General features: G+C 39.1%; 1 protein-coding gene across 1 annotated transcript in view; it reads left to right on the forward strand.

Annotated features, from left to right (window-relative positions):
- The window catches only part of LOC145981178 (uncharacterized), a 327,477-nt gene that overhangs the window by 262,153 nt on the left and 42,007 nt on the right, over positions 1–23,317 (forward strand). The window contains exon 5 of the mRNA XM_083114302.1: positions 11,900–12,029. Coding sequence (XP_082970428.1) covers positions 11,900–12,029 — 130 coding nt within the window. The remainder of the gene's footprint in view (positions 1–11,899; positions 12,030–23,317) is intronic.

A 23,317-nucleotide genomic window follows, 5' to 3' on the forward strand; every position in this document is an offset into this window, starting at 1 on the left:
GTACTCTATATATTATACTACGGTATACTGTTATTGAAAAATGAAACTTTTATAAGCTCTTGTGTACATGTTGCTTGTCGACATGCTAGGAAAGGATACGCAGGATATCAATTGTCAATGAAGATGGTGTCGGTGGGAAGAACAAAGTTCAACCTCCATGCTCGTATACGGGTGTTGCAAAATACCTGTTACAACGCTTGGGAGGTGGTTCGACAAGTAAAAACGAGGAAAAAATGTCATGTGAAAAAATGTCGAAATCGGCACCGTTTGCGAGTGACAGGCGTGCGAAAATCGCCTCACACCATGCGTAAAGTACAATAACTCAAGAAGGAAGAAAGATATCAATGTCGGAATAAAAGAATACAAACAAAATCGTGCCTGACGAATACAATGTTGCAGCAATTGAGGCCCAGTGTAAATTGCGCAATGGGACTCTCAAAGAAAGTGGGGAATCCCGATGGAAAATATAGGAAATTTACTACTATTTTCTACATAATGTTGAGATCGGAATGTAGGCAGTAAAAAATGACGACGTATGTCCACATGTCCCACTACTGCTGGGACACCGTCCCACACTCGGGAAATAGGAAATTCACTCGAAAATGACGCTATGCCGTCAAATTACGCTCAGATTGATTTCAGCTAATTGGTACAGAAAGCTCCACTAGAGGCGCTGTGAGTGTAGGTCACCTGTTACGTATTAGTGTTGGTGGATACTACGTAGAGACTGTAGTCGACCGTTGTTTTTCCTGTCTTGTTCTGCGTCTCGCAGCGTGGAGTTTAGTCTGGCGTGTGTGTATGGTTGAATTGCGCTAAGGAATACTGTACGTAGAGTACGTATTCCCGTGTTCTTTCTCGGTTTGCAACAACTGCGTGGACACCTGTGTGACATTACGTGGGTGCTAATCACGGTAGTTGTGATCCGTCACTCGGAGGGAAAGTGCCCCTGTTTCTGGGCAGTTCTCGAACAAGACAATGGTGGAGTACTCTACCCACGAGCTTGCTGATATGCATCTCGTTTATGGAGAGGCAAACCGAAATAGCCGTGAAGCACGTCGTTTGTATCACGAACGTTTTCCCAATAGGCGATTACCAGCACATGCACTCTTTCAAAGACTTGATGCTCGACTGCGTGAAACTGGATCTCTACTACCCCGTAGGTGGGATTGTGGAAGACCCCGCACTGTGCGCACTGTGCAATTTGAAGAGGACGTGTTGGACGCGATACGAGACCGTCCTGACACCAGCACACGTGTCATTGCTCGTACTCAACAAACCCACCATAGCAATGTGTTCCGCGTTCTTCGAGAGGAGGGATTGCACCCATACAAATTGCATAAGGTGCACCACATACTGCCCACGGACTTTCCCCTACGCATGGATTTCTGCCAATGGTACGTGCAACAAACTCTTTCCATTCCAGAGTTCCCAACAATAGTTTTGTGGACCGATGAGGCAATGTTCACCAGGGACGGCATGTTCAATAGCCACAACAGCCACGTCTGGGATATGGACAATCCGCATGCAATCATTGTGCGCCATCATCAACATAGGTTCGCAGTGAATGTGTGGTGTGGCGTAGTAGGTGACCACTTGATAGGCCCGTACATTTTGCCATCTACTTTGTGTGGTGGGAATTATCGGGTGTTTCTACATGACGTATTACCTGAACTTTTGGAAAACGTGCCACTGGCAGGTAGACAACGTATCTGGTTTCAACACGACAGCGCCCTCGCACATTTCGACCGGGGAGCCAGAGCCTTACTCAACGATATTTTCGGCGATCGTTGGATTGGCAGGGGTGGACCTTTACCGTGGCCACCTCGTTCCCCCGACCTCACACCACTGGATTTCTTTGTGTGGGGAGAAATGAAAAGGCTCGTGTATGAAACCCCTGTGGAAAGTGCTGAGGATCTCGTTGCTCGTGTTAGTGCCGCTGCTGGGACAATTGGTGACATGCCAGAGGTATTTGCACGTACCAGACAATCAGTGCTTCGCCGATGCCATCTTTGTCTTGAAGTCAATGGCGGACATTTTCAACAACGTCTCTGAGTATACCGGTGTTTGTGTGAGCCCCTATCAGCACCACATAGTGTCCTTTAGTGAAAGGTACGAGTGAAGATGCTGGATATCGCTGTACTTCATACCGTCGATCTGCATGTGCGGAGGTTGTGCGCTTCTCAGTGGAATCCCTTCCAGATGTGCTGTGCCTGGAAATGTTACATGCCATTGTGTGCGTTTTCTCGCCATTCTCCGTCTTCATTCCTTCGAGGATTACCCACTTTCTTTGGGGAGCTCTCTTGTAGTATATGTACAGCCTAACGACATGTGGCCATTGTTTAACTTTTGTTTTTCGTACTGCAAAGTAGTGTGTCAACATTAAGGGATTGAAAACTTTTTTTTATGATTTTCCAGTATTTTTTTCCATTTGGGATGGTGTCCCAGCAGTAGTGAGACATGCGACAAATTGGTTTCTTTTCTTCGAACCGCAATGTGAACCGTGTACAACAGGAGATTTGCAGTTATTTTCCTATTTCCCGGGTGTGGGACGGTGTCCCAGCAGTAGTGGGACATGTGGACATACGTCGCCATTTTTTACTGGCTACATTCCGATCTCAACATTATGTAGAAGATAGTAGTACATTTCTTGTATTTTCCATCAGGGGATTCCCCACTTTCTTTGAGAGTCCCATTGCGCAATTTACACTGGGCCTCAATTGATGCACCATTGTATTCACCAGGTACGATTTTGTTTGTATTATTTTATTCCGACATTGATATATTTCTTCCTTCTTGAGTTATTGTACTTTACACATGGTGTGAGGCGATTTTCGCACGCCTGTCACTCGAAAACGGTGCCGATTTCGACATTTTTTCACATGACATTTTTTCCTTGTTTTTACTTGTAGAATCACCTCCCAAGCGTTGTAACAGGTATTTTGCAACACCCTGTATATTGATTTATTGATTGAGTTTGTGTTCTAAGCCCACTTTATGCACAGTAAGGCTAATCAGTATTGGATCTACAGTTTAAAGTGAGATTCGAACCACTATGTGCCTCCGCCGGGTACGGAACCCGCGATCCTTTGATTACAACGCGACGACGTAACCACTACGCCACCGTACAGTGCTTTTATTCTGGCGGTACGCAACGGTACGCCGTACCCACCTTTTTATGGGTGAGAGCAAAAACAAAAAACGTTTTATTTTAATTAAAGAATTGTGTGTGTGTGTGTGTGTGTGTGTGTGTGTGTGCGTGTGTGTGTGTGTGTGTGTGTGTGTAACTACATGAATTCATGATTATTTATGAACATACCACGCTATTTTAAGTAGTTCTTACATTGTTGCATGCAGAGTGTCCCGAAAATATGGGGTCAGGAGCCATGGCCAGCACTGCGGAAAAAAGTAGGTCTACAAGTGTCCAGTAGAACTTCAGTTTCGTGTTACAAACGTGGGGAATGTTTGTGCGCAGAGAACAAATAAGGCGATAGAGGGGAAAGAAGCATACAAAAAGGAAAAACAAGCTACCACCAAAAGACAAACGAAAACATAGGATGAGAAACTAGTCATGACAACGAAAAGGGCAGGAATAAAAGTAGTTAATTTTTTTAATAAAAATGTTTCCGCAGAATATTTGATTGCTTTCTTTCATTTTACTTCGCTTTCCTGCCACTTTTGCCTAATCGCGAGGAAGATGATGAGTGATTATACCATGGCCTTGATGAATGGATACTCACAAAGAAGCGATATCATGGAATGATGATGGACACTGACGAAGAACACCCATGTCCAGACAGGGCTTGGAACCCTGCACCCCTGGCGTCGTGGCACGCTGTGCTAGCCACTCCACTGCGGAGAACGGCATATAAAAGTTCGTGTAGGCATTTCTTGCTGCATTACTTTATTGCTCTTCCTTTTCTGATTTTCCCACACCCATAATTTGAAAAGTAACGCCTTTCCTGACTTAACATACTTCTTTTCTTGGGAAGCATTACGTATGTGTCTGTGCTTTAGGCATAGGTGTAATTTCGCCACGTTTGCTACATGTTACATTAATTTCTAAATCTAGTTACAAGGTACAGAATGTACAATCACCGACAATAAAAACTGAACACCTGGATCCTGAAACATTTCGCTTCCCTGCAAAGCGTTATGTGTGTTACCTAACTCTACAGCGATGAGTAGATTTTAATAGTAATTGTTCAATGGCAAGTTCTGTCACTGCCGTAGAGTTAGGCAACACACATAACGGCGAGTATTTCAGGGTCTAGGTGTCCCATTTTCATTGCCGGTGACTGTACATAAATAGGCTACTGTACGAGTTTCCTTAATGGTTTGTTTCGTAGTTTTCAACTAGGGTGTTTTTCCTTTATGCTACAGGAAGACTAACTCATAGGGTTTCGATCTAAAAGTTGCTTGAAGATTTCCGCCAAAGTGATTTTAGTATAATTCTAAAAATCTCAACTTCAAAGAGATCCGAGAGTGAAAAAGAGAAGGAAGGTCATATCGTAAAATTCGACGCCCCTCCCCATCCTTCCCCAAAGAATTCATATCACGACATGCTGGGAAATGAAACGATCTCATTCGTTAACGCTTCGAACGTCAGCGCCGGTAAAACCAAGCGCTGTTGCTCAGTTTTATCTGACAGAACTGCACACGAAGGGGGAAAATTGTAATGCAATTTCGGTTGGAATTCGGTCAATCGCTCCCAGGTATATTCCACACCTGGCTTAGCTTCACATCCCGCGGCCATTATCTAACTGCCACAATGTGAAATCCAGATGCGAGCGCACCATACGCATGCAATTCCCCAAGCTCTCGTCTAAATTTTGCAACCACCACGGAACAAATGGGATTTCTACAGCTGTCTGCGTTCCACTAGGAAACTTAGTCTCGTAACGAAACTCGGAATTAATACGAACTCGCTGCACGTAAAGACGCCCTTCATTTACACTTTAGCAAAAATAATAATAATAATAATAAATAAATAAATAAGCGTAAAGTAAAAATATTCATTCCAAGAATTGTGATTTCACAGTAGTATATTTATAATCGTTTTATTATTATTATTATTATTATTATTATTATTATTAAAATTCTAAGGAATTATGGTTTCTGACATCCAAGAATTACCTTCTAAAAGTTGAATCAGTTCAGAAACTTTTTATCAGGTTACTATGTACGAAGTTTAAAAAGAATTATTGTGAACAACATTATTGTGAATGGCAACACAGTTAAATATGACTACCTTAGAAGAAAGAAAAAAATGAAAAGGAACAATTTTTTCCAGAAAGCTTTCCAAGTAGAATGTGAATACTTTTTGAATAATATACGTATCTTATAAGATTCCCAGATGAAATGCAAGGAATATCTCAATTCTAATATCTCTCAAAAAGGCCAGAGGTTTAATAGCTCTTGTGGAAAGCTACAATATGAACTTAATCCATTGTATTATTTTATAATTGAAGACCCTGGTGCAAGAACCAGACAGTGCCACTTTTTGGTCAAACTTGTTTTTTTGTTGTAATCTATCATGAAAAAAATGCTCTATCTGCTGGTGCAAGAATCAGACAGCTCCACAGATTTGTTGTGTAGTAGGAATGGAAAAGGAGTTGTCTGGCGTATTTCTGCCGGCACATCATTGCAGACAGCTCCTGGAGCAGTCTGGTTCTTGCAGCGGATATAGTTCAGTGTTCGGCTACTCGGCGGCGTGCAGCAGTTGCTATCGAGACCGCACACTTCAATATGTATGTTACTGTTGCTTCTAGCTATTGCACGTGAGTACCCCTTACTTCTTCGACATTTTATTATTTTATTCAGTTTTTCGTGTCTCCTGGAAACTTTTATAATTTGGACCTGTCTGGTTCTTGCACCGGGGTCTTCAATTATTTATTCCATTTTGTAACTTTGTGACTCCTATTTTGACACAGTGATGTACTGGTTGTCGTATCGTGCTTATAACTGAAATAAATATATTACTCTTATTGATATTATAAAACTTGCGAAATGAATTGTCGCCTCGTCCAATATCAAACAACTTTAAAAATGCTATTGTGAAACACACATACAGTGCTACATCGCCCACGGAGTAAGAAAGATAAGCGGATCCAATCCTCTTGTGGATGTGAACAAATACAGCTGGTAATATGCGGAACCGCCTGATGCATCCAAGGAAAACAACAGAAAGAGTAGAAACTTGATGTTTGTTCTATCCTTTACATTTTTTTAAAAAATCATCTCTCTCGGTTTTCCCATTTGCGCATCGATTTAGTTTTATATTTTATATCCTCTTCTGTCTTGCCGAACAGGGATTTAAATTATAGCCTAATGTTGTTTTGTTGAAGAGCCTGCGGATAGAACAGAGGCCCAGAGCTTTGTTTAGGTCTCCAGGGCGCTGTTGTGTGTAACCATCGCCGAGCATAATATCGGTTATGTCCATCAACTTTTCGTTAATGAACAAAATCAACTCTACTCGAAAAGTCTTTGTTTGTAAAGCAGACGGGCAAAATTGGCAACTCTCTCCTCGTATTCCAGTGGATATGGTGAAACTGTAAACTGCGCATATGGACAGAGAGAGAATGGAACCCTTGATGTTTTTAAAATAGCAGGTTGAAACAACACCTAGTATGCGAATTGTCGATGGCTTTTCATATCTCTCCCAGATGATTAATTGTCATACTTTCGACGTTTAAGAAGCTCTATAAAAAGTGCAACTATGAACTAACAACTGAGTAACGGAAATGGTTCTGGATTCACCAATCGGCAGGTGGCGAAGAATAACCAAAAATGGTTAGGCTCAGTACTTCTTTTATTATTTGCGGTACGCAACGGTTCGCCGTACCGGCACCTTTTTGCAGATGATCATTTATGAACACATCACAATATTTTGAGTGGTTCTTATGATGAACACAAGAACAAACCAACTTGAAGGGTACCGAAGTCTTTCTTACCAGAAAAAATAGCACTGATTAGGGTACATAGAAAAATATATAAGGCAGAGTTCACACCGAAGTGACAAGGGACATATCACCTGGCATCAGAGAAACTTTACTTTCAATGTTGGTTATTTTACACGGCTTTTCTACCTCTTAAGTTAATCGCGACCATGAGGATGAATGATGAACTGGTGAAATTAATGACGTGATCAGCGCAATGATACATAAGTGCCTTAACCAGGATTCGAATCTGAGACCTTCAACTTCGTAGCATGTTACGCTGACCACTCCGACACGGAGGCGGGCTGCATGTCACGAATTGTAAGATATAAATGCAATCTTTCACACCGGAGTGACATGGCAGGAACTTTGGAAAGGAATCGACGGGACGTGATAATAAAAATGAGCAGGTGCCTGCAGAAGCCTTTCATGTTGACCGCCTCCTTTCTACTGTTAAGCATGGACGGGGTTCTGTGATGGTGTGGGGTGCGATATATTAGTGTGGACTTGGATCACCATGGGAGGATTACAGCAGAGGAATATCACAGCACACGGGCGAATATCTCCATCTTATGATCCAGACTGTGTTCCCTGTTAAACGACCTGTGTTCAAAGACGACAATGCCCCCATTTACATTGTCTCATCAAAGTATGGTTCTATGAGCACGAAGATGAAGTGGAACATCTCCTCTGGCCTCCTCAGTCGCCTGATCTTAACATAATTGAACATTTGTGAACTACAGACGGATTTGCACAAGAAATAGATGTGTATTGCCTTGAACATTGGGCATGGCCTGCATTTATCCACCACGTCCGATACGGGCTGCAATCCAGGTCAAGCGTGGGTTAACCACCTACGAATAAAGATTTTTCTGTCGTATCACGATGTTCATATTTTTTATCCACCACCTGTGCATTGTACAGTAATGAACGACAGTGTTCATCAATCTCTATTTTTATGAATAAGTATTATATATTTTTTTTTGCAAACTGCTGTATTATACAGAGCCTAGTAATAGTAATAATAAAAGTAATGTATTTCAATGGCTTAAATTTATATTGCCAAAGTGATTTTGGTCGCAATACGCATGCGACCTTTACAAATGCAGTACATTGTGGAAATTAACACTTTGAAAAGGTAAGTTTTAAGCCATTAAACTGTTGTTAATATTGTTACAGGGAAAATTTGTGCGAAGTAACAAAATACTCACTGTTGCTATCACAAGAATTAATTACGGTGAAATGATAGTATCACTTACAGTGCATGAACTGTAACTAAAACCGTGATATTTCTGTAAGATTACGGTGCAATTCCGTTAATAATTACGATTTTTTTTACATGCTAGTATACACTTGCAAATAGACGTTACTCACGTGAAAAAAAATCAATACCAAAAGCTTTTCTTTAAAGTTGCATTCACTTATTAAATACATTTCATGAATTAGGCTTATTGGATTCAAATTATTATTATATCTGAATCGCAGTACCGTAGGTGAAGTTGCCATGATCGAAGAAAGTTTGCGGACCATTCTTCTATGTTGTTAATGTTACCGTTAGACTTTCACTCAAGATCAGCTTGGTTGCAGCTATTGTGGAACCAAAGGCTCTTGCATGATTATATAAATGCAAAATATCATCGTCGGCGCTAGGATTAATCATCTACGGGTGCTGAGGGTGCGCGGAATGAAATGTTGAAAATAAAGTAAAAGTGAAACATGCATGTATACTTTGCCCGCTACATCCAATACCTATGAACTTTTAGTACGCTTCTATGATAATATGTCAATGAAACTGAAAATTACTAGTACCTTCATTCATTTTTCTTGCTTACTTTGACCACAACAACATGTACAGGGAAGTAAATGCAGCTTCCCTGTCAGGTTAGCATCAATGTGTGTCCTGTAGTATACATTAATAGTGATCTTTCTTCAGTACCTTACGCTCAGTATGACGATATGGTTTTCATAAACTTAAAGTGTCTTCGGTTGAATTAACAAAACACGTTTCGTCAATGTTTTTGGTAACTGTAAACGAAAAAAATTGTAGTGCTTACTAAATTTGGTAATTTTGAACAAAATCTTTGGTAACTATACAAGTAAATGTGCACAATTACTAAAGAGCACTTATGTTTATCGCCTGTTGAATCAAATGCTTGTTTGTCGGAAAGTATTTTTTTGGTTTTGAAACTTATTTTCTGTTAATAATTAAGTAATTTCGGCTGAAAATAGGTTATGAAAGAGGGCTGCTGAAGAGGGTGCGGAAGCACACCTTCGCACCCCGCTTGCGCCACCCTGACCGAAAGTTTAAGGAAATGGGGAGCGACCAAATCAGATTAGTGTCGAAACCCAACATTAGAGAACTCCAGTCCCGATGCTTTACCATCGTTTTCTAGTGTAACTTCTTGCATATTTAATCAATAAAATAGTTTTCTTCAACATTAACCTAATCTGGAGCGGTATTACTCATTGTTCATTTGCTTTCATTTTGACGACACTTTGAGATTATTCAATGTACGAGTAACAACGGTATAAATGTAGAAAGATAACTTAGTATTTCGCAATGCTAAAGTTCAACATACACGCGCGAGTAATTCTGGAATAAAGAATTCCAAAACAACGGTTCTGCATATTATTGACATGTACCAGAAACAAAAACCATGGATTCTTTGTACGGTTTGCGCACGAGTTATAAAATTGATTTATTTTGTTCACATGACTGTAAATATAATTCCACAACAAAATCGTATTAATAGGGGCTTGATAATTCTGCGTACAAACAGAGAAGAATCTCGCGATGTTGTTTCAACTGAATCATTGAGAGGAAAAGCTTCCTGGGATGAACCGATTCACTCGCCGCCGCGATGTCATGGGATTACGCGTGATGAGGAAGAGCAATGAAATTTATCCAAGTTAATCCTCGTATTTCGCTGCTGGTGACAGCAGGGTGCCGGTTTTTGATTTGTGGTTCATTGCTCGTGGATTTCTCTGCATGATTTTTTCTCGCCATTTCCATTTTATCATTCTAATGCTTACGCAGAGACCCGAGTGAAACGGGCGATACACGTTTCCTGAACTCAAGTAGATCTGTGGCTCTGATTAAAAATTTAAAAATGGACGAAGGAATACTCGTTGCACACACACGATGGCAGATATGTATGGTCCCTCCTTACTTACCAAGCTAGATATGTTTTTTTTTAAATAAGTATTATTTTGATTTGCTCAAAATCTAAATGTGAAAAATTAAAGGTTTCTTTTTGTTGTTGTTGTTGTAATCTCAGTTTAGTTTGAGTGTGATATCCTGGTTCACAGAAATCAGTGAATCACAATAATATACGTTTTCCTATAAGTATTTGGACCCAAAATAGATGAATCTAAGAATATTTTCGTTATTTTATCTGGCTTTCCTATATCACTACGGCAATTACCACAATAAGTGATTGGACAAACATGCATTCATGACTTATTCAGGATTGAGCCTCGAAGCATTGGAGTTGCGGCACACTACATTGTATACTCTGCCACCCCTCGAGTACATAAGCACGAAAGTATAAACATCACATTATATTCCAGGAAACATAACTTCGCATAAGCTTATAGTATATCTAAGAGATATTTCTTTCAGCGATGTCTTTTAACCTTGATTGTGTTGTAACACTAAGCTGTTGACAAATATGTACTAAATGATGATTACACAAATTTTTAACTCCTGCTTGTAGGTCATTGGCTACAGTTTCTGTCACTCGTTTTAACTTACCGTTACGTTCTACAAATGTCATTATATTATTGTCCAGAACAAAGAATGTAAGATGTAAATTATAACAGTAAATAATTATTATATTAAGCTAAAAGGAATGAGATACAAATAGATGGACATAATCATGTTCTTACAATGCCTCAATTGGTGCATTTTTGCACAAATTATTTCAGCTTTTTAAAAAAATCAATTAGGTACTTCTATTAGTATTAGCGCAACTAATTAGGTTTTCATGTAGTACCCGCATTCTTTTTGACATGTTGGTAACATCGAATGGAAACTGAAACTCAGGAAACAATTCGTGACGCGCTTTTTCGCTGTAAGGATACCAAAGTGTTCCTTTGGTCCCCAAAAGAATGTACCTTGTACAAGTTTTGCGTGCATGGCGCTCTTTTAAGTTGATTTATTACAAATACTGTATATTTCATTCTTCGTACTGGAAAATTAAACTTGCATATTTTTTATGATCTCTTCTGCGTCTACTGGGTCTACTTGTCAATTGGGTTTTGTTTTGCATCGTTTTGCTTACTCCTGTTGTATCCATTAGATTTATAAGTAACTTTTATAATTATTCTGTAACTGAATGTAGCTAAGTTTCTATCCAGCCTACGCGCTACGACCCCAGGGGTCCCGGGTTCAAATCCTGTTACGGGCATGGGTGTTATTTTTGAGTGTCTCTTCATCAATTTCATCACATTATCACTCATCCTCATCTTCGCAATTAGTCAAAAGTGGCAGAAATGCGAAGTGAAATAAACCAAATCAATCATCACTCATCTTCACCATCGCGATAGCCAAAATTGGAGAAAAGCCATGTAACATAACCTGATTCAATCAATCAATCAAGCCCCCTGCACACTGCAACATGTCGTGAAGGCATATGAAGGAGATGTCCAACACATCCACAATCTTGGTCACTTGTGGAGGTGATGTGATCAGTAACACGCTCTTTTCGCCTTTATCCCCAGAGTTGCCCCAGGTACCCATTTATTAGAGGCTGGATGAACCCCAGAGCCGCTTCATGCAGAGACATTACTGGATAAATTTCCACTCACGCCGGGAATCGAACCCTGGATTCCTGCGTGGCAATCAGACGCCCTACCGACTGGACAAAAGTGGCTCTTTTAAGATGCTTATTTTAATTAACAATTAACATATATATTAATTGATACATGTTTTCTTGTTATTAATGTTAACAAACTACTTCCAGGTGGACAACGTTGAACACCCGTCTTGGCAAGCGCAATTGCGAGGTCGAAAGAAGTGGATCCTTGAGCCTCCGCCTGAATGCTACTACCAGTGCAGGAGATTGGAGGTGGTGGTTGAGCCTGGGGAGATCAGTAAGTAAGGTTCATTGTCCTCATAACTTCGTGTCTACTGTACGACGACATAAGCACCATCTGTTGCACGATGTGTCTAATTTCTACTGGGAATCGAACATGGAATTTTAAGTAAGCAAGCAGAGTAACGGAAAGTCTTGCTTTGAAAGTAACTTAGAGTTGCCGTTACTGTAACAGTAATTAAGTTGCTTTCACGTTATTCGAGGCCTACTAACGGCATCAGCTATGCTTCAAGGTGCTAATGTCGTAGGGTGGAGGCTTGGGAATTTTACATTATGTTCAGTTAATCATTGCTTCACTTTACAGCAAATTATACATATATCAGCAATGTATATAGTTCAAAATCACAACACCGGTCTCTAGTGGTATACTTATTATTTGCACTAAATAAATACATTAACTTATGTTCGATTTAATGTGATGCGAAGTACACACAAAACGTTCTTCTTATGTATATTCGTTTATTTTCAACAACTATTTGCTAAGCAACAAAACAGCATACTATTACATTTCTTTCTTTTTTACACAATGTGAAATCAGTCACAAAAGTTACTACATTCAGTGATCTCTTTGGATGCCTGTTTCATGCGAGAGTAACATTTATCAAGCGTTTCAGAATTTCATTTGTTCTTAAATACTAAAAAGTGTTTAATATTGGCATGCATTTAACTTTTCTAACTGCAGCATTGTTCCAAAAAATAAGATGCTTTGCCAGTATATGCCTTCAGTGGTAGGTACATGTTACCGTTGCTACTGTAATGACAAATTTGAACTGGTTTTTATTAGGTAGACCATGACGCTTAAACTGTATAAGTGTTGGAAAATAAATTTCAAAAGTTTTCGTTCCTCTACATTTTGTTTAATTGGAAAACTCTTTATATCTCCCCATTCAACGAACAAGTTTCAATCGGAAATATTTTAGGAATACCACGTGTAGGTCTACATATATTTATTTCTCAGAAACATTAGATTTCTTTTCATGGTTCTTTGTCCTTTTCCCTGCTTTATGTATTAATTTGAACATAGTTACATGCTTTTCAGATCTTTCATTACACCAGCAGTTGCTTTGTTTTGTGGCGTATTTTTCTTCCTGAATGTTTAATATCGCGGCTTTGATTTTTCCTTGTCTATATAAGCTAATGGCTGTCCGAGGTCATTAACTTTCCAGTTCCATGCTCTCTGAGCGCTAATCACATTACATCAGAATTTACGTGTTTAATTAAAGGCCACGTACCTGTTTTCTCTCTTTTCTACCTAACGTGCCTTCTGGGCTAAAAATGTCTAGCCGCTATGTCAATATTCAATTTACGAGCATTTTGGGTGAAAGGGTTTTCTGCTCGCAAAAGTCGTATCAACTATGTGCTGACTGAAGGGTTAAGATTAATACTATGATGTTATGTCGGGTAGTAAACATTATGTATTACGGTGATATTCTTAGTTGTATTTTTACTGGGACCTCGCCAATAGTGTACTTGCTTACACTGCCATCTTGTAAATATAATCAAGAGGTCCTAGATTCGATCTCCTGCGAAATCACATTAATGAAGGTTCAGTCCCGATTAGCCTATCTCAGTATAAATAGAACTTAAACGAATCTTACCTTTTGCATTTTTGATATTTTATGATTGATTGATGGTTTATTTCACTTCGTCTTTTCTGCCACTTTATGCTAATCGCGAAGATGAGGACGAGTAATGATATCATAAAAATGATGAAGGGACACACACACAAAGAACACCCGTACCCGGACTGGGATTCGAACCCGGGATCCGTGGCGTCATTGAGCGATTGATATTTTCTTTCGCTTTTCTAATCGATGAGATTGGTTAATCGAGGCAATTAGTATAAATGTGAATTTATGAACCTGATCAAGGAGCAAGTACAAAATAACGAAAGATCTATTCCTTAACCCAGAATTCGAACCTGAAATACTTACCTTCGTAGCTTCGTACATTCTAAAAAAACTTTCCTTTGAAAACATGGAGCCATGCTATGTCTCAAACGTTAGTAAAATGTAAACGAAATCAATGCAGTACGATTATTGTCTTATAATTTTGTGGTCCAGGTTTAATTCCGTGTAGAGCTTGGTGATTCAGTTCTCAAGTACAATTTTAAGGCCCAGTATAAAGTGGCTTTTAGTACAAATTAAGGATGGGTGTTATATTAAGAATACGGTTTATAGAATCCTGGATCCGAATCTTTATTATCCGAATGTTCAAAAATTCGAATTCCACTTAAAACTTTTAGAACTTTCTTCTAAATTTATCTAAAAAATTATCAACAACGAGCAAAGGTTAAATCGTATAACGTATAAGATGCTGCAGACTATGCATATTTGATCATTAAGTTATCGTGAAAAGTATTCGTTGCTTTCATGTCGACCTCCGTGGCAGAGTGGTTATCACAGCGTGGTACGATGCCAGGCGTCCTGGGTCAGAATCCCGGCCTGATCATGGGTATTCTTTGTGAGTGTCCATTCTTCGATTTCACCATATCATCACTCATCATCATCTTTACAATTACCAAAAAGTGGCAGAGAAGCGAGGTGAAATAAACCAAATGAATCAATCAAATGTGTAGATCGCATTCCAATACTTTTCTTCCAAATTCGAACATGAAATTTTGACCATCGATAAGGATATTAAAAACGGGAAGATTTTTTTTGGAAAAGAATAAATTGTGGCTTACATGTACGTATTTTGTCTATTTTTACATTACTCTTCACCCTACTTAAATGAAGTGATGATAAACAGTGCGTCCAATTCCTTGTGAGGCCGAGAGATCGGGAGAAGTGTGGCGGGAAGCGCTAGCAGAGATGCCGACATTTTCGACCAGTAAGTTTACCCGCTTAATTTACCCTCGAAAGCGTTTTGCTTCGCTCGGAATCGTTTGGAGGTTTCGAATGTGCAACACTGTATCAAGATTACGTTGCAGATTAAACCGTTAAAAGTCAATGGTTTTCGTGAGCATTGTTTGCAATCTTAATGCTAAGAGCTTCTTTCCTTTGTGACTACAGGTGCCCTGGACAGAGCTGCGAATGGAGTGAGGAACAGACCTTAAACTAAGAGCGTGTTAACTTCGTACTGTGTGAAAGAGTGTGGTTTTTGGTTACTTGTCGTGCTACTTCTTTGTGTAATTGCAGTGTGTGTGTGTGTTGTGTGTAAGTGAGGAGATTTAAATGCCAGCTGCAAAGTTCACGTTAGAACAAAGATTTTTTATGTATGACACTTACGTGAAAAAAGACTCGTGTCGAGACGTGTTTTTGCAATTTGCACAGGCTTTTCACCTCTAGGTTAGACGTCTTGTCCTTACATTACGAGAAACTGGATCGTTAAATTTTAGAACCCTAAGGAAATACGACGGATTCTAACCGAAGAAAAACTCGACGAAATTGGGGCAGCGTTAGAACGCTCTCCAAACAAACCTCTACGCCGTGTTTCACAGGAGGTGGGTGTGTCAAAATCATCAGCACATACAGCCACTAAGCTACTAAAATTAAAACCCTCATAGTATCGACGAACTAAAAGACAATATAAGGGCAGAACTTGGAAAAATTACTGAAGAAGAACTTTTGCGTGTGAATTAAAATTTCATCAAACGATGCCAGGAATGTGTGAATGTAGGTGGACATCACTTTGAAAGACTCTTATAACACAGGTTAGTACTAGATTTGCAATTTTAATATAAATATATGCATGCTAAAGATATGTCCATAAAAATATGCGGGACGTTACTGGTCGAATATGTCGGCATCTCTGCTAGCGCCGCCCGCCACACTTCTCCCGATCTCTCGGCCTCGCAAGGAATTGGACGCACGGTATTATTGAAATGGTACGAGAGCAGAAACTAAAATGTAGTATTATTTAATAATACTCCTGCCTTACTCCGGATTGATACTCAGAACCCACTAGTTTCGACTCATTATCAATAGACCACGAAGGGCATGTTTCGTTCCTTTAAATTGGACCGTATTTAATTTCCAGTCCCTAACTTATTGCACATTTGTAAATCGTAGCATCAGCAATGTTGATGATAACTTTTTGTACCCTTGTAATCAAATAATCTGTGTTAAATTCCCCGTTCGTATTGTTGCGATTAGCCTATCTGTGCATAAAACACACAAACAAATTTTCTATCGATTTGTGTACAAAAATACTTTAAAAATTCAACCTGATTTTGTTTTGTAAACTGCCCAATATGTTCTGAAATTGAGAGAAAAATTATATTCCTCTGATGTAATAATACAGCGTGTCCATAAATATACTGTCATACTTTAAAGTGGTATTACGTCCCTTTGGATTTAAATGAAATTGGTGACATTTGAAAGAAGAACTCAAATATTTTATTTTACAACTCATAGACATTGAATGTGGCCCCCACGAGTGGCCCTGCAGACATCAATGCGATATTCCCATTCATGCCACACACGCTCAAACATATCCACAGGGATGGACTGATGGACTGGATTGCAGAAGTGATGCGGATTTGCAGTTCTTGCAGGTTTTGAGGCATTGGGGGTACATAGACACAATCTTTTATGTAATCCCATAAAAAAATCACAGACCGTTAAGTCAGGTGACCTCGGCGGCCAATAGTAAAATACATTATCATCATTTCCGTCACGTCCAATGATAAGCTGGACCTTTCACAGTGGCCTCTCGAAAGAAAAATGGGCCATAGACTTGACGTTTCGATACGGCACAAAAGACATTCACTTTAGGGGAGCCTCTTTCAACTTCCAAAATTGCATGTGGATTCTCATTCCCCCAAATCCTTACATTATGTCTGTTCACTTTTCCACCAACGTGAAATGTTGCCTCATCATTGAAAATTATTTTTCCTGACAGATTTACGTTATCCTCCATTAGTAACATAAAATGTTCAGAGAAATCTAACCGTTTTACAGGGTCATCAGGTTTCAACTTGTGCACTAATTGCAGTTTGTAGGGGTGAAACTTCAGTCGCGTACGCAGGATCTTAGATACGGTGGATTTAGGGATGTTCAACTGCTGACTAGCTCTACGTACAGACTTCTTAGGAGTACGAACAAATGCCTCCCGCACTTGTTCCACAATTCCCGCATTGACAGATGGTCTCCCTGAATGGCCTTTCCTTTGATGACATATGCAGCCACGATCCACAAAATCCCGGTACCACTTCAAAATTGACGTGTGTGAAGGAGCCTGATTTTGAAACCTTCGCCTATAAGCACGCTGAACCTTCACCAAACTCTGCGTGGAATGATATTCTAAAACACACCAACTACGTTCTTAAATCTTCTGTAATAACAACACAATTTTAAAGGAAAACATTCACATGTAACCTGCCTGCCTGCTAAATATCCAACAATTAACCCGCATCGTCCATTGTTGTCAGGAGTGAATTTATTTCAGTTTCTATGTTTGATCTCGTTCATTGTTGTCCATTGCTGATATTGGTGTCCATTGTTGACATGCACAAAAATATTTTAGTTTTTATTTCAAATGTCACCAATTTCATTTAAATACGATTATCCAAAGCGACGTAATGCCACTTTACAGTATGACAGTATATTTATGGACACAGTGTATTATGTTAGAGTTCAGAAGAGTATAGTAAAATTTCAAAACTTCATGTAGAATACGGAGCTTTAAGGAGGTTTTGTTTATAGGCAAAGTGTGTAGAATATAAATTGAATAACTTCATTTTCCACCCTTCTTCCTCCTTCTCTATCTAGTAGGGGTTCGCTCCTAATTCCATAATCTCTCCACCCTTACAAATAAATTCAACAGCGCTGATGCATTGAAGGGAGGGGTGCAAATGTAATAATGCCAAAACGTGAACGCCAAAGCTGCTAATGTTTAACGGGGCATTTTTTTTTTATTCTGAATGCACAGCTTCGGTTTCGCGTCACCGCCTTCTGTGTTCAAGTTCTGAGTCAATTTCACATCATATCGATTTGCTTCGTGTCCCAAGACACGGTCCTCTAAATGGGATTGAGCGATTTGCCCATTCAGAGCGTTCCCTTGGCGCTGGCCTTCCTCTTTTGTGACGGAGCTTTTTCAAGTTGTCTTCTTTAGATTGTTTCTTTTTTCACCCTTTCTTCAACTTCTGGAGAGAAGTTGTAACTTCATAAGAAAAATGTCAGCGTTCCTGAAAAAAGAAAAGGTACGGAACACAGGAGTATTGTCTGATGAATCGTCTTGAGTTTTTTTCTCTTTTCGTCGCAAGAACAATGAAGGAAGTTAATACTAAAGCCGCTTATGGCAACTGCAAATAAATAATTTAAGAAGGCTTATTTGAATTTTTCTCTGGCCGCAAGCTACGTTCTTATATAAGCAGCTTAAATTGCATCGGGCAAAATTAGCTCTTGTACATAGTGTTTGATTTCTAACTGCTGGGGAAATATTACATCAGAAATGTCAAGAGACGGGAGCAACGAAAATAAACGGTTGACTGACTAAATATGAGAAATCAAACACAAGCTTTGTCCGGGATTCGAAATGAAGCAACTTGCTTGGAGCACGGCACATCAGCCACCACGGAAGTATTGTAAATAAAAGTCAATGATTTCGATTAATTTTATATTGTATTATTGGCATATTTTTATGCACATAGTGGTTCGGATCTCACTTTAAACTGTAGGTCTAGTCCCGATTAACCTTCTGTGCATAAAGTGGACTCAAAACAAGGACTCACTCATATTTTTAAGTATCATATTGCGTTTGTCTAACTTTAGTTTAGTTCTTTTTTATATTATTTCAATTCAGTTCATTAAACTTTAATTGCTAATTTAGATTTTCCCACTTCCTTTATACTATTCGTTGAAAACTCGCTGCTTTTCGACAAACCTGTCCTTGGATATTGAAGAGCAAATTTTACTTACTTAAGAAAGGACAAATATCAGGTAATGGCCCTTAGAATAGATGATGCCCTAGAAACATTCGCAATATTGGCTGATTTCTTCACACGCATTCCTATTTATGTACTTCTCATTTCTATGTTTAAAATATCAAGTTTATTTCTAACACTTTATGCTTGTTAAAACCGATTCAAGTTTCAACATCTGGATTTTTTGGGGAGTCAGTTTCAACTAATCATAATGCATCCTCATCGTCGACATTAGCAACACAAAATAAAAAAAAGCAATGATCACAACACACACAATGAACATTTGGAGGAGCTTCGTTCGTTTCAAAACACAGACAGACAGACAGTGTGTGTGTGTGAGAGAGAGAGTGAGAGAGTGAGAGTGTGAGTTGTGCATTAACCACCACCACTATCCATTTAGTATGCAGTAAAGCTACTTCATTACATTAAATTCGCTATAAGGATACAGAGTTTCAAATTTCAGTGGCGCAAAAGCCTCTTGAGGGCTTGCACCTGCCAAGGGGCTTTGCGTTGGCTGACGTGTGGTCAGGGTGTCGAGTTTCATCCCTGCTATTTTCCGTTTTTTTTAAATTTGAGACCGGCACTATTTCAGATATCGTTGTACTTTGTGGAGGTCTGTTTTAACTCTTCCCCATGCAACAAAGAAACAATTATCATAATCTTACCATCTTCAAGAAAGAAAATTCGCTAAAATTCACTGTTTTTAAGCTAATGAAGCAAACCAATTAGCAGATGAGAATTGTATTATTTGTCAATAATAATCATGAAATGTACTAACGGTATAAAGAACATTATCTCTATTTCATAATAATCAATGAGAATTTTTTAGATTTTCAGAGCCAACGTTCTTCACAAAATATAATCTTAGTCTTATTTTGTGTGCATTTGCTCTGTTACTCTGAATCGCAACAAATAGAGTCAGAAATATGCCGGGGACTGTATATAAGTAATTACTGACAATTCAAAAGAAACACTTAAGTTCTAAATTCAAAATCATCAAATGGGGCCTCCGCCGTGGCGTCATCACCTTGTAATGAAGGGGCCCCGAGTTCGATACCCGGTGGAGGTCCGTGGTATAGTTCTGATCCCTTTTTAAACTGCATGTCCAGTCCCGATTTGCTTATCTATGCATAAAGTGGGCATAACGACAACAACTCAACAGCCATCAAGCGTGTTGGCGTGGTGCTACTGAAGAAAATTTTTATGGCTATTCAAAATTTGATTCTGCGATAAAATCTTTTAGGCAGAAAGTGTCTGAAGGAAACCCCTTATGAGTTTATCTTCCTTTCCCCATCATGCTGGAGAACCCCAATCACGAGGAAACTCCGACGGCCATGCATGGGAAATACCATAAACTTAACTCTTATTGGCAACCGCTACATGGCACGAGAATCCCTCCTCCAAGAAACGACCTTCAAGTTTCTTTTTATCAATTTAAGAAGGCAGTTCCAACAAGTAGCTGAAGCCGTAGAAGACTTTATACGATGATGGCCTTCGGGGCGCCTGCACTACTTGATGACAAAAGTCTGCTGCGGCTAATATCCGCTCTGCTCCCCTCCCCTCCGCTCTTTTACTTGTGGCAACAACCAGAGGACTCCCGCTGTGCGATCTCCAGGCTGGATGGTTTGTTGGGTAACGGGAACGTCAACATTCAGGAGATAATCTTCCTCGAGATGTAGGACGACGAAGAGCGCTTTCAGGTCATAATGCAAGAGTGTACGACCTCTGGTACGGACAAACTGTTAAAAAAAAAGAGTGAAAATCTATCGCAAGTTCTATTCTTGTACAGAAACAGTTTTGAATTATTAAAAATCAATACAAGAAAACACAATTTTTAAAACATGCTTTATTGAATACAACTTAGAATATATTTATGTTTCTTTATATGTTCAATATTCTTGTCGTTTTACGTCTGAAGTTGTAAGGAAAAAGTTAACTCTGGAACAGTTTCCAAGCTTTCGAGACAGTGACGACGCCAGAGGGGGCCAGGAGGGCGGGCGCCCCCAGTCAGACACTTCGTCTCCCCGTCCGCCCCCAACTGAAGTCAATTAAATATCGAATAATAAGAGAGTTCATTTCTAAGAGTATGACTGTTTTGACCTTTTCTAAGTGGTGTATTCTGCATGATATCACCTTTCCTGCTCATAATATCAACTTCACTAACAAATATTATTTGTTTTAGTATATATATATATATATATATATATATATATATATATATATATATATATATATAAACTTGAACAAAAGTCACACACACACACACACACACACACACACACACACACACACACACACACACACACATATATATATATATATGTGTGTGTGTGTGTGTGTGTGTGCGACTTTCGTTCAAGTTTCGAGTGCCGACCTGGGCATAGGCGATTTCTCATTCGTTTATGTCCTGTAATCGTCGCGATTAACCTAAGTTCTAACCAGTTTTAAGAACTGAAAAAAAGCGTTGAATGTGGATGGTTTTAAAACATCACGAACATTCTGAGGACCACAAAACATCATCTGTAGTACGGGCAAATTATCCTAATCGTGGGTCGTTAGTGACATCGCTAATTAGTAAAGGACATTCAAAGGTGAGTCAAGATTTGGTTGGTTTGTTGATTTGGTATTTAAGTCCACTTTATGGACACTAAGGCTAATCGGGACTTGACCTACAGTTTCAAGTGCCTCCATCGAGTATCGAACTCGGGACCAAGGGTGATCCAAGAAAGCCGACACTACATGCCAGTTGTGGATGCATCGCGGTTTCTTACTATTCAGGGACTTGATTTTCGATATGATGAGTCTGATGCAAACCTTAAAAAAGGTAATTTCTTCGACACTCTTGAAATTAATTTCAAAATGAGGGGATATTATTCGGAAATGAATTAAATTTGAACCTTAAAATGCAAATTATACTCAAAATTAGATTCAAAACAAATTAATCTGCGTAATGTCCACACCGTATCTCAGCAAAATAAGCCAGTAAGGGGAAACAAAATACATTGCGAGAAAGGAATAGGACAGATATTTGTATCGCGGACAGGTGAAAGAACGCTTTTTATGATTTGCTACTCTTCAATCATTAGATAGGTTCGCTCTTTCTCCTACACATCAAAGTCGAAGAACGTTTTCCCAAGAATTCCATAGGTGCCTGTAATTGTGTAATTGTGTAGCACAAACATATGTTGGAGTGGTAGAGTAAGAGGTGCACCAGGGTCAGAATATTTCTTGAATTATAGATAACTAACTTTTTTAGATTTTTATTCCTGTGATAACATTTCCCTGAAAGATAAAACGCAGATTTTGACCAAAACTCTTCAGCGTTACGAAGATGGAACAAAAGTACTCCACTCAATGGATTTCTTCGAAATCCTAGGAAAGTATAAATTGGCATTTCACAAGGTTCACACTCTAGTTGTATTCTCTGTATCAATTCCAGTTTCCAATGCAGCGTGTGAAAGAACCTTTTCGTCTTTGAAACCTTTGAAAAGCCTTGCTCGAAACAGGATGCTGGGTGCCAGCTGCCTCATTTGGCTGTCCTTGCTATTGAGAAGAAACGTCAAGTCCTGGACGTACCGAAGGTGGGCAATGTGTTCTCCGAAGCACATACAGCAGATTTCTCCTACAGAAGAATTGCACTTCACTAAGTGACTTTCGTTGTTTCTAATACTTAAGAAGATTAATTTCCTCCAACGTCATGTTTATTTTGCAAGAAAATTAAACTCTTCGAAATCTTTTTTTTTCGTCATTTATATTATTATTATCTTATAACTTGAATATTTATATCAGTAGTTTCATCTCAAGAAATACGTCGTCGTCGCCTTGTAATCAAGGGGTCCCGGGTTCGATACCCGGTGGAGGCACAAATGGTTCGGATCCCACATTAAACTGTAGGTCCAGTCCCGATTAGCCTTACTGTGCATAAAGTGGACTTAAAACACTAAATCAATCAATCAATCAAGACAGACGATTAATTATAAAATTATAAATGTATTCCAATGCTGAAACAGGCCACTAGAAACAACGCAACTTGCGGCAGTTCCCACAAATAAAAAACAAGAATTAATGCCTTTATTAAAGCGAATCAAATGGAGGTAAACTCGTAATCAAGAAGTAAATTTAGGCAGTAAACATCCACTCTAAATAAAGGACAAAAACAAAACACCGTACATGAATATAATAATAATAATAATAACAATAATATAATAATAATTATTATTATTATTAAGTATTACACACATATATAGTGTTTTCGGGCGTTTTAATGTGACTGCCCCCAACAATATTTTGTCGCCCCCTGCCGCCCCCCGCAGTCAGTTTTCTCTGGTGCCGTCACTGTTTCAAGAGCTAGCTTCACTCTCATCCTCAAGTTAGAAGGTATTATGTTGTTATACAAGATATGCATATGGAAAAATAAA

Source organism: Lepisma saccharinum, chromosome 2, assembly GCF_977018435.1.
Source record: "Lepisma saccharinum chromosome 2, izLepSacc3.1, whole genome shotgun sequence".
In the NCBI taxonomy this organism is placed as follows: Eukaryota; Metazoa; Arthropoda; class Insecta; order Zygentoma; family Lepismatidae; genus Lepisma; species Lepisma saccharinum.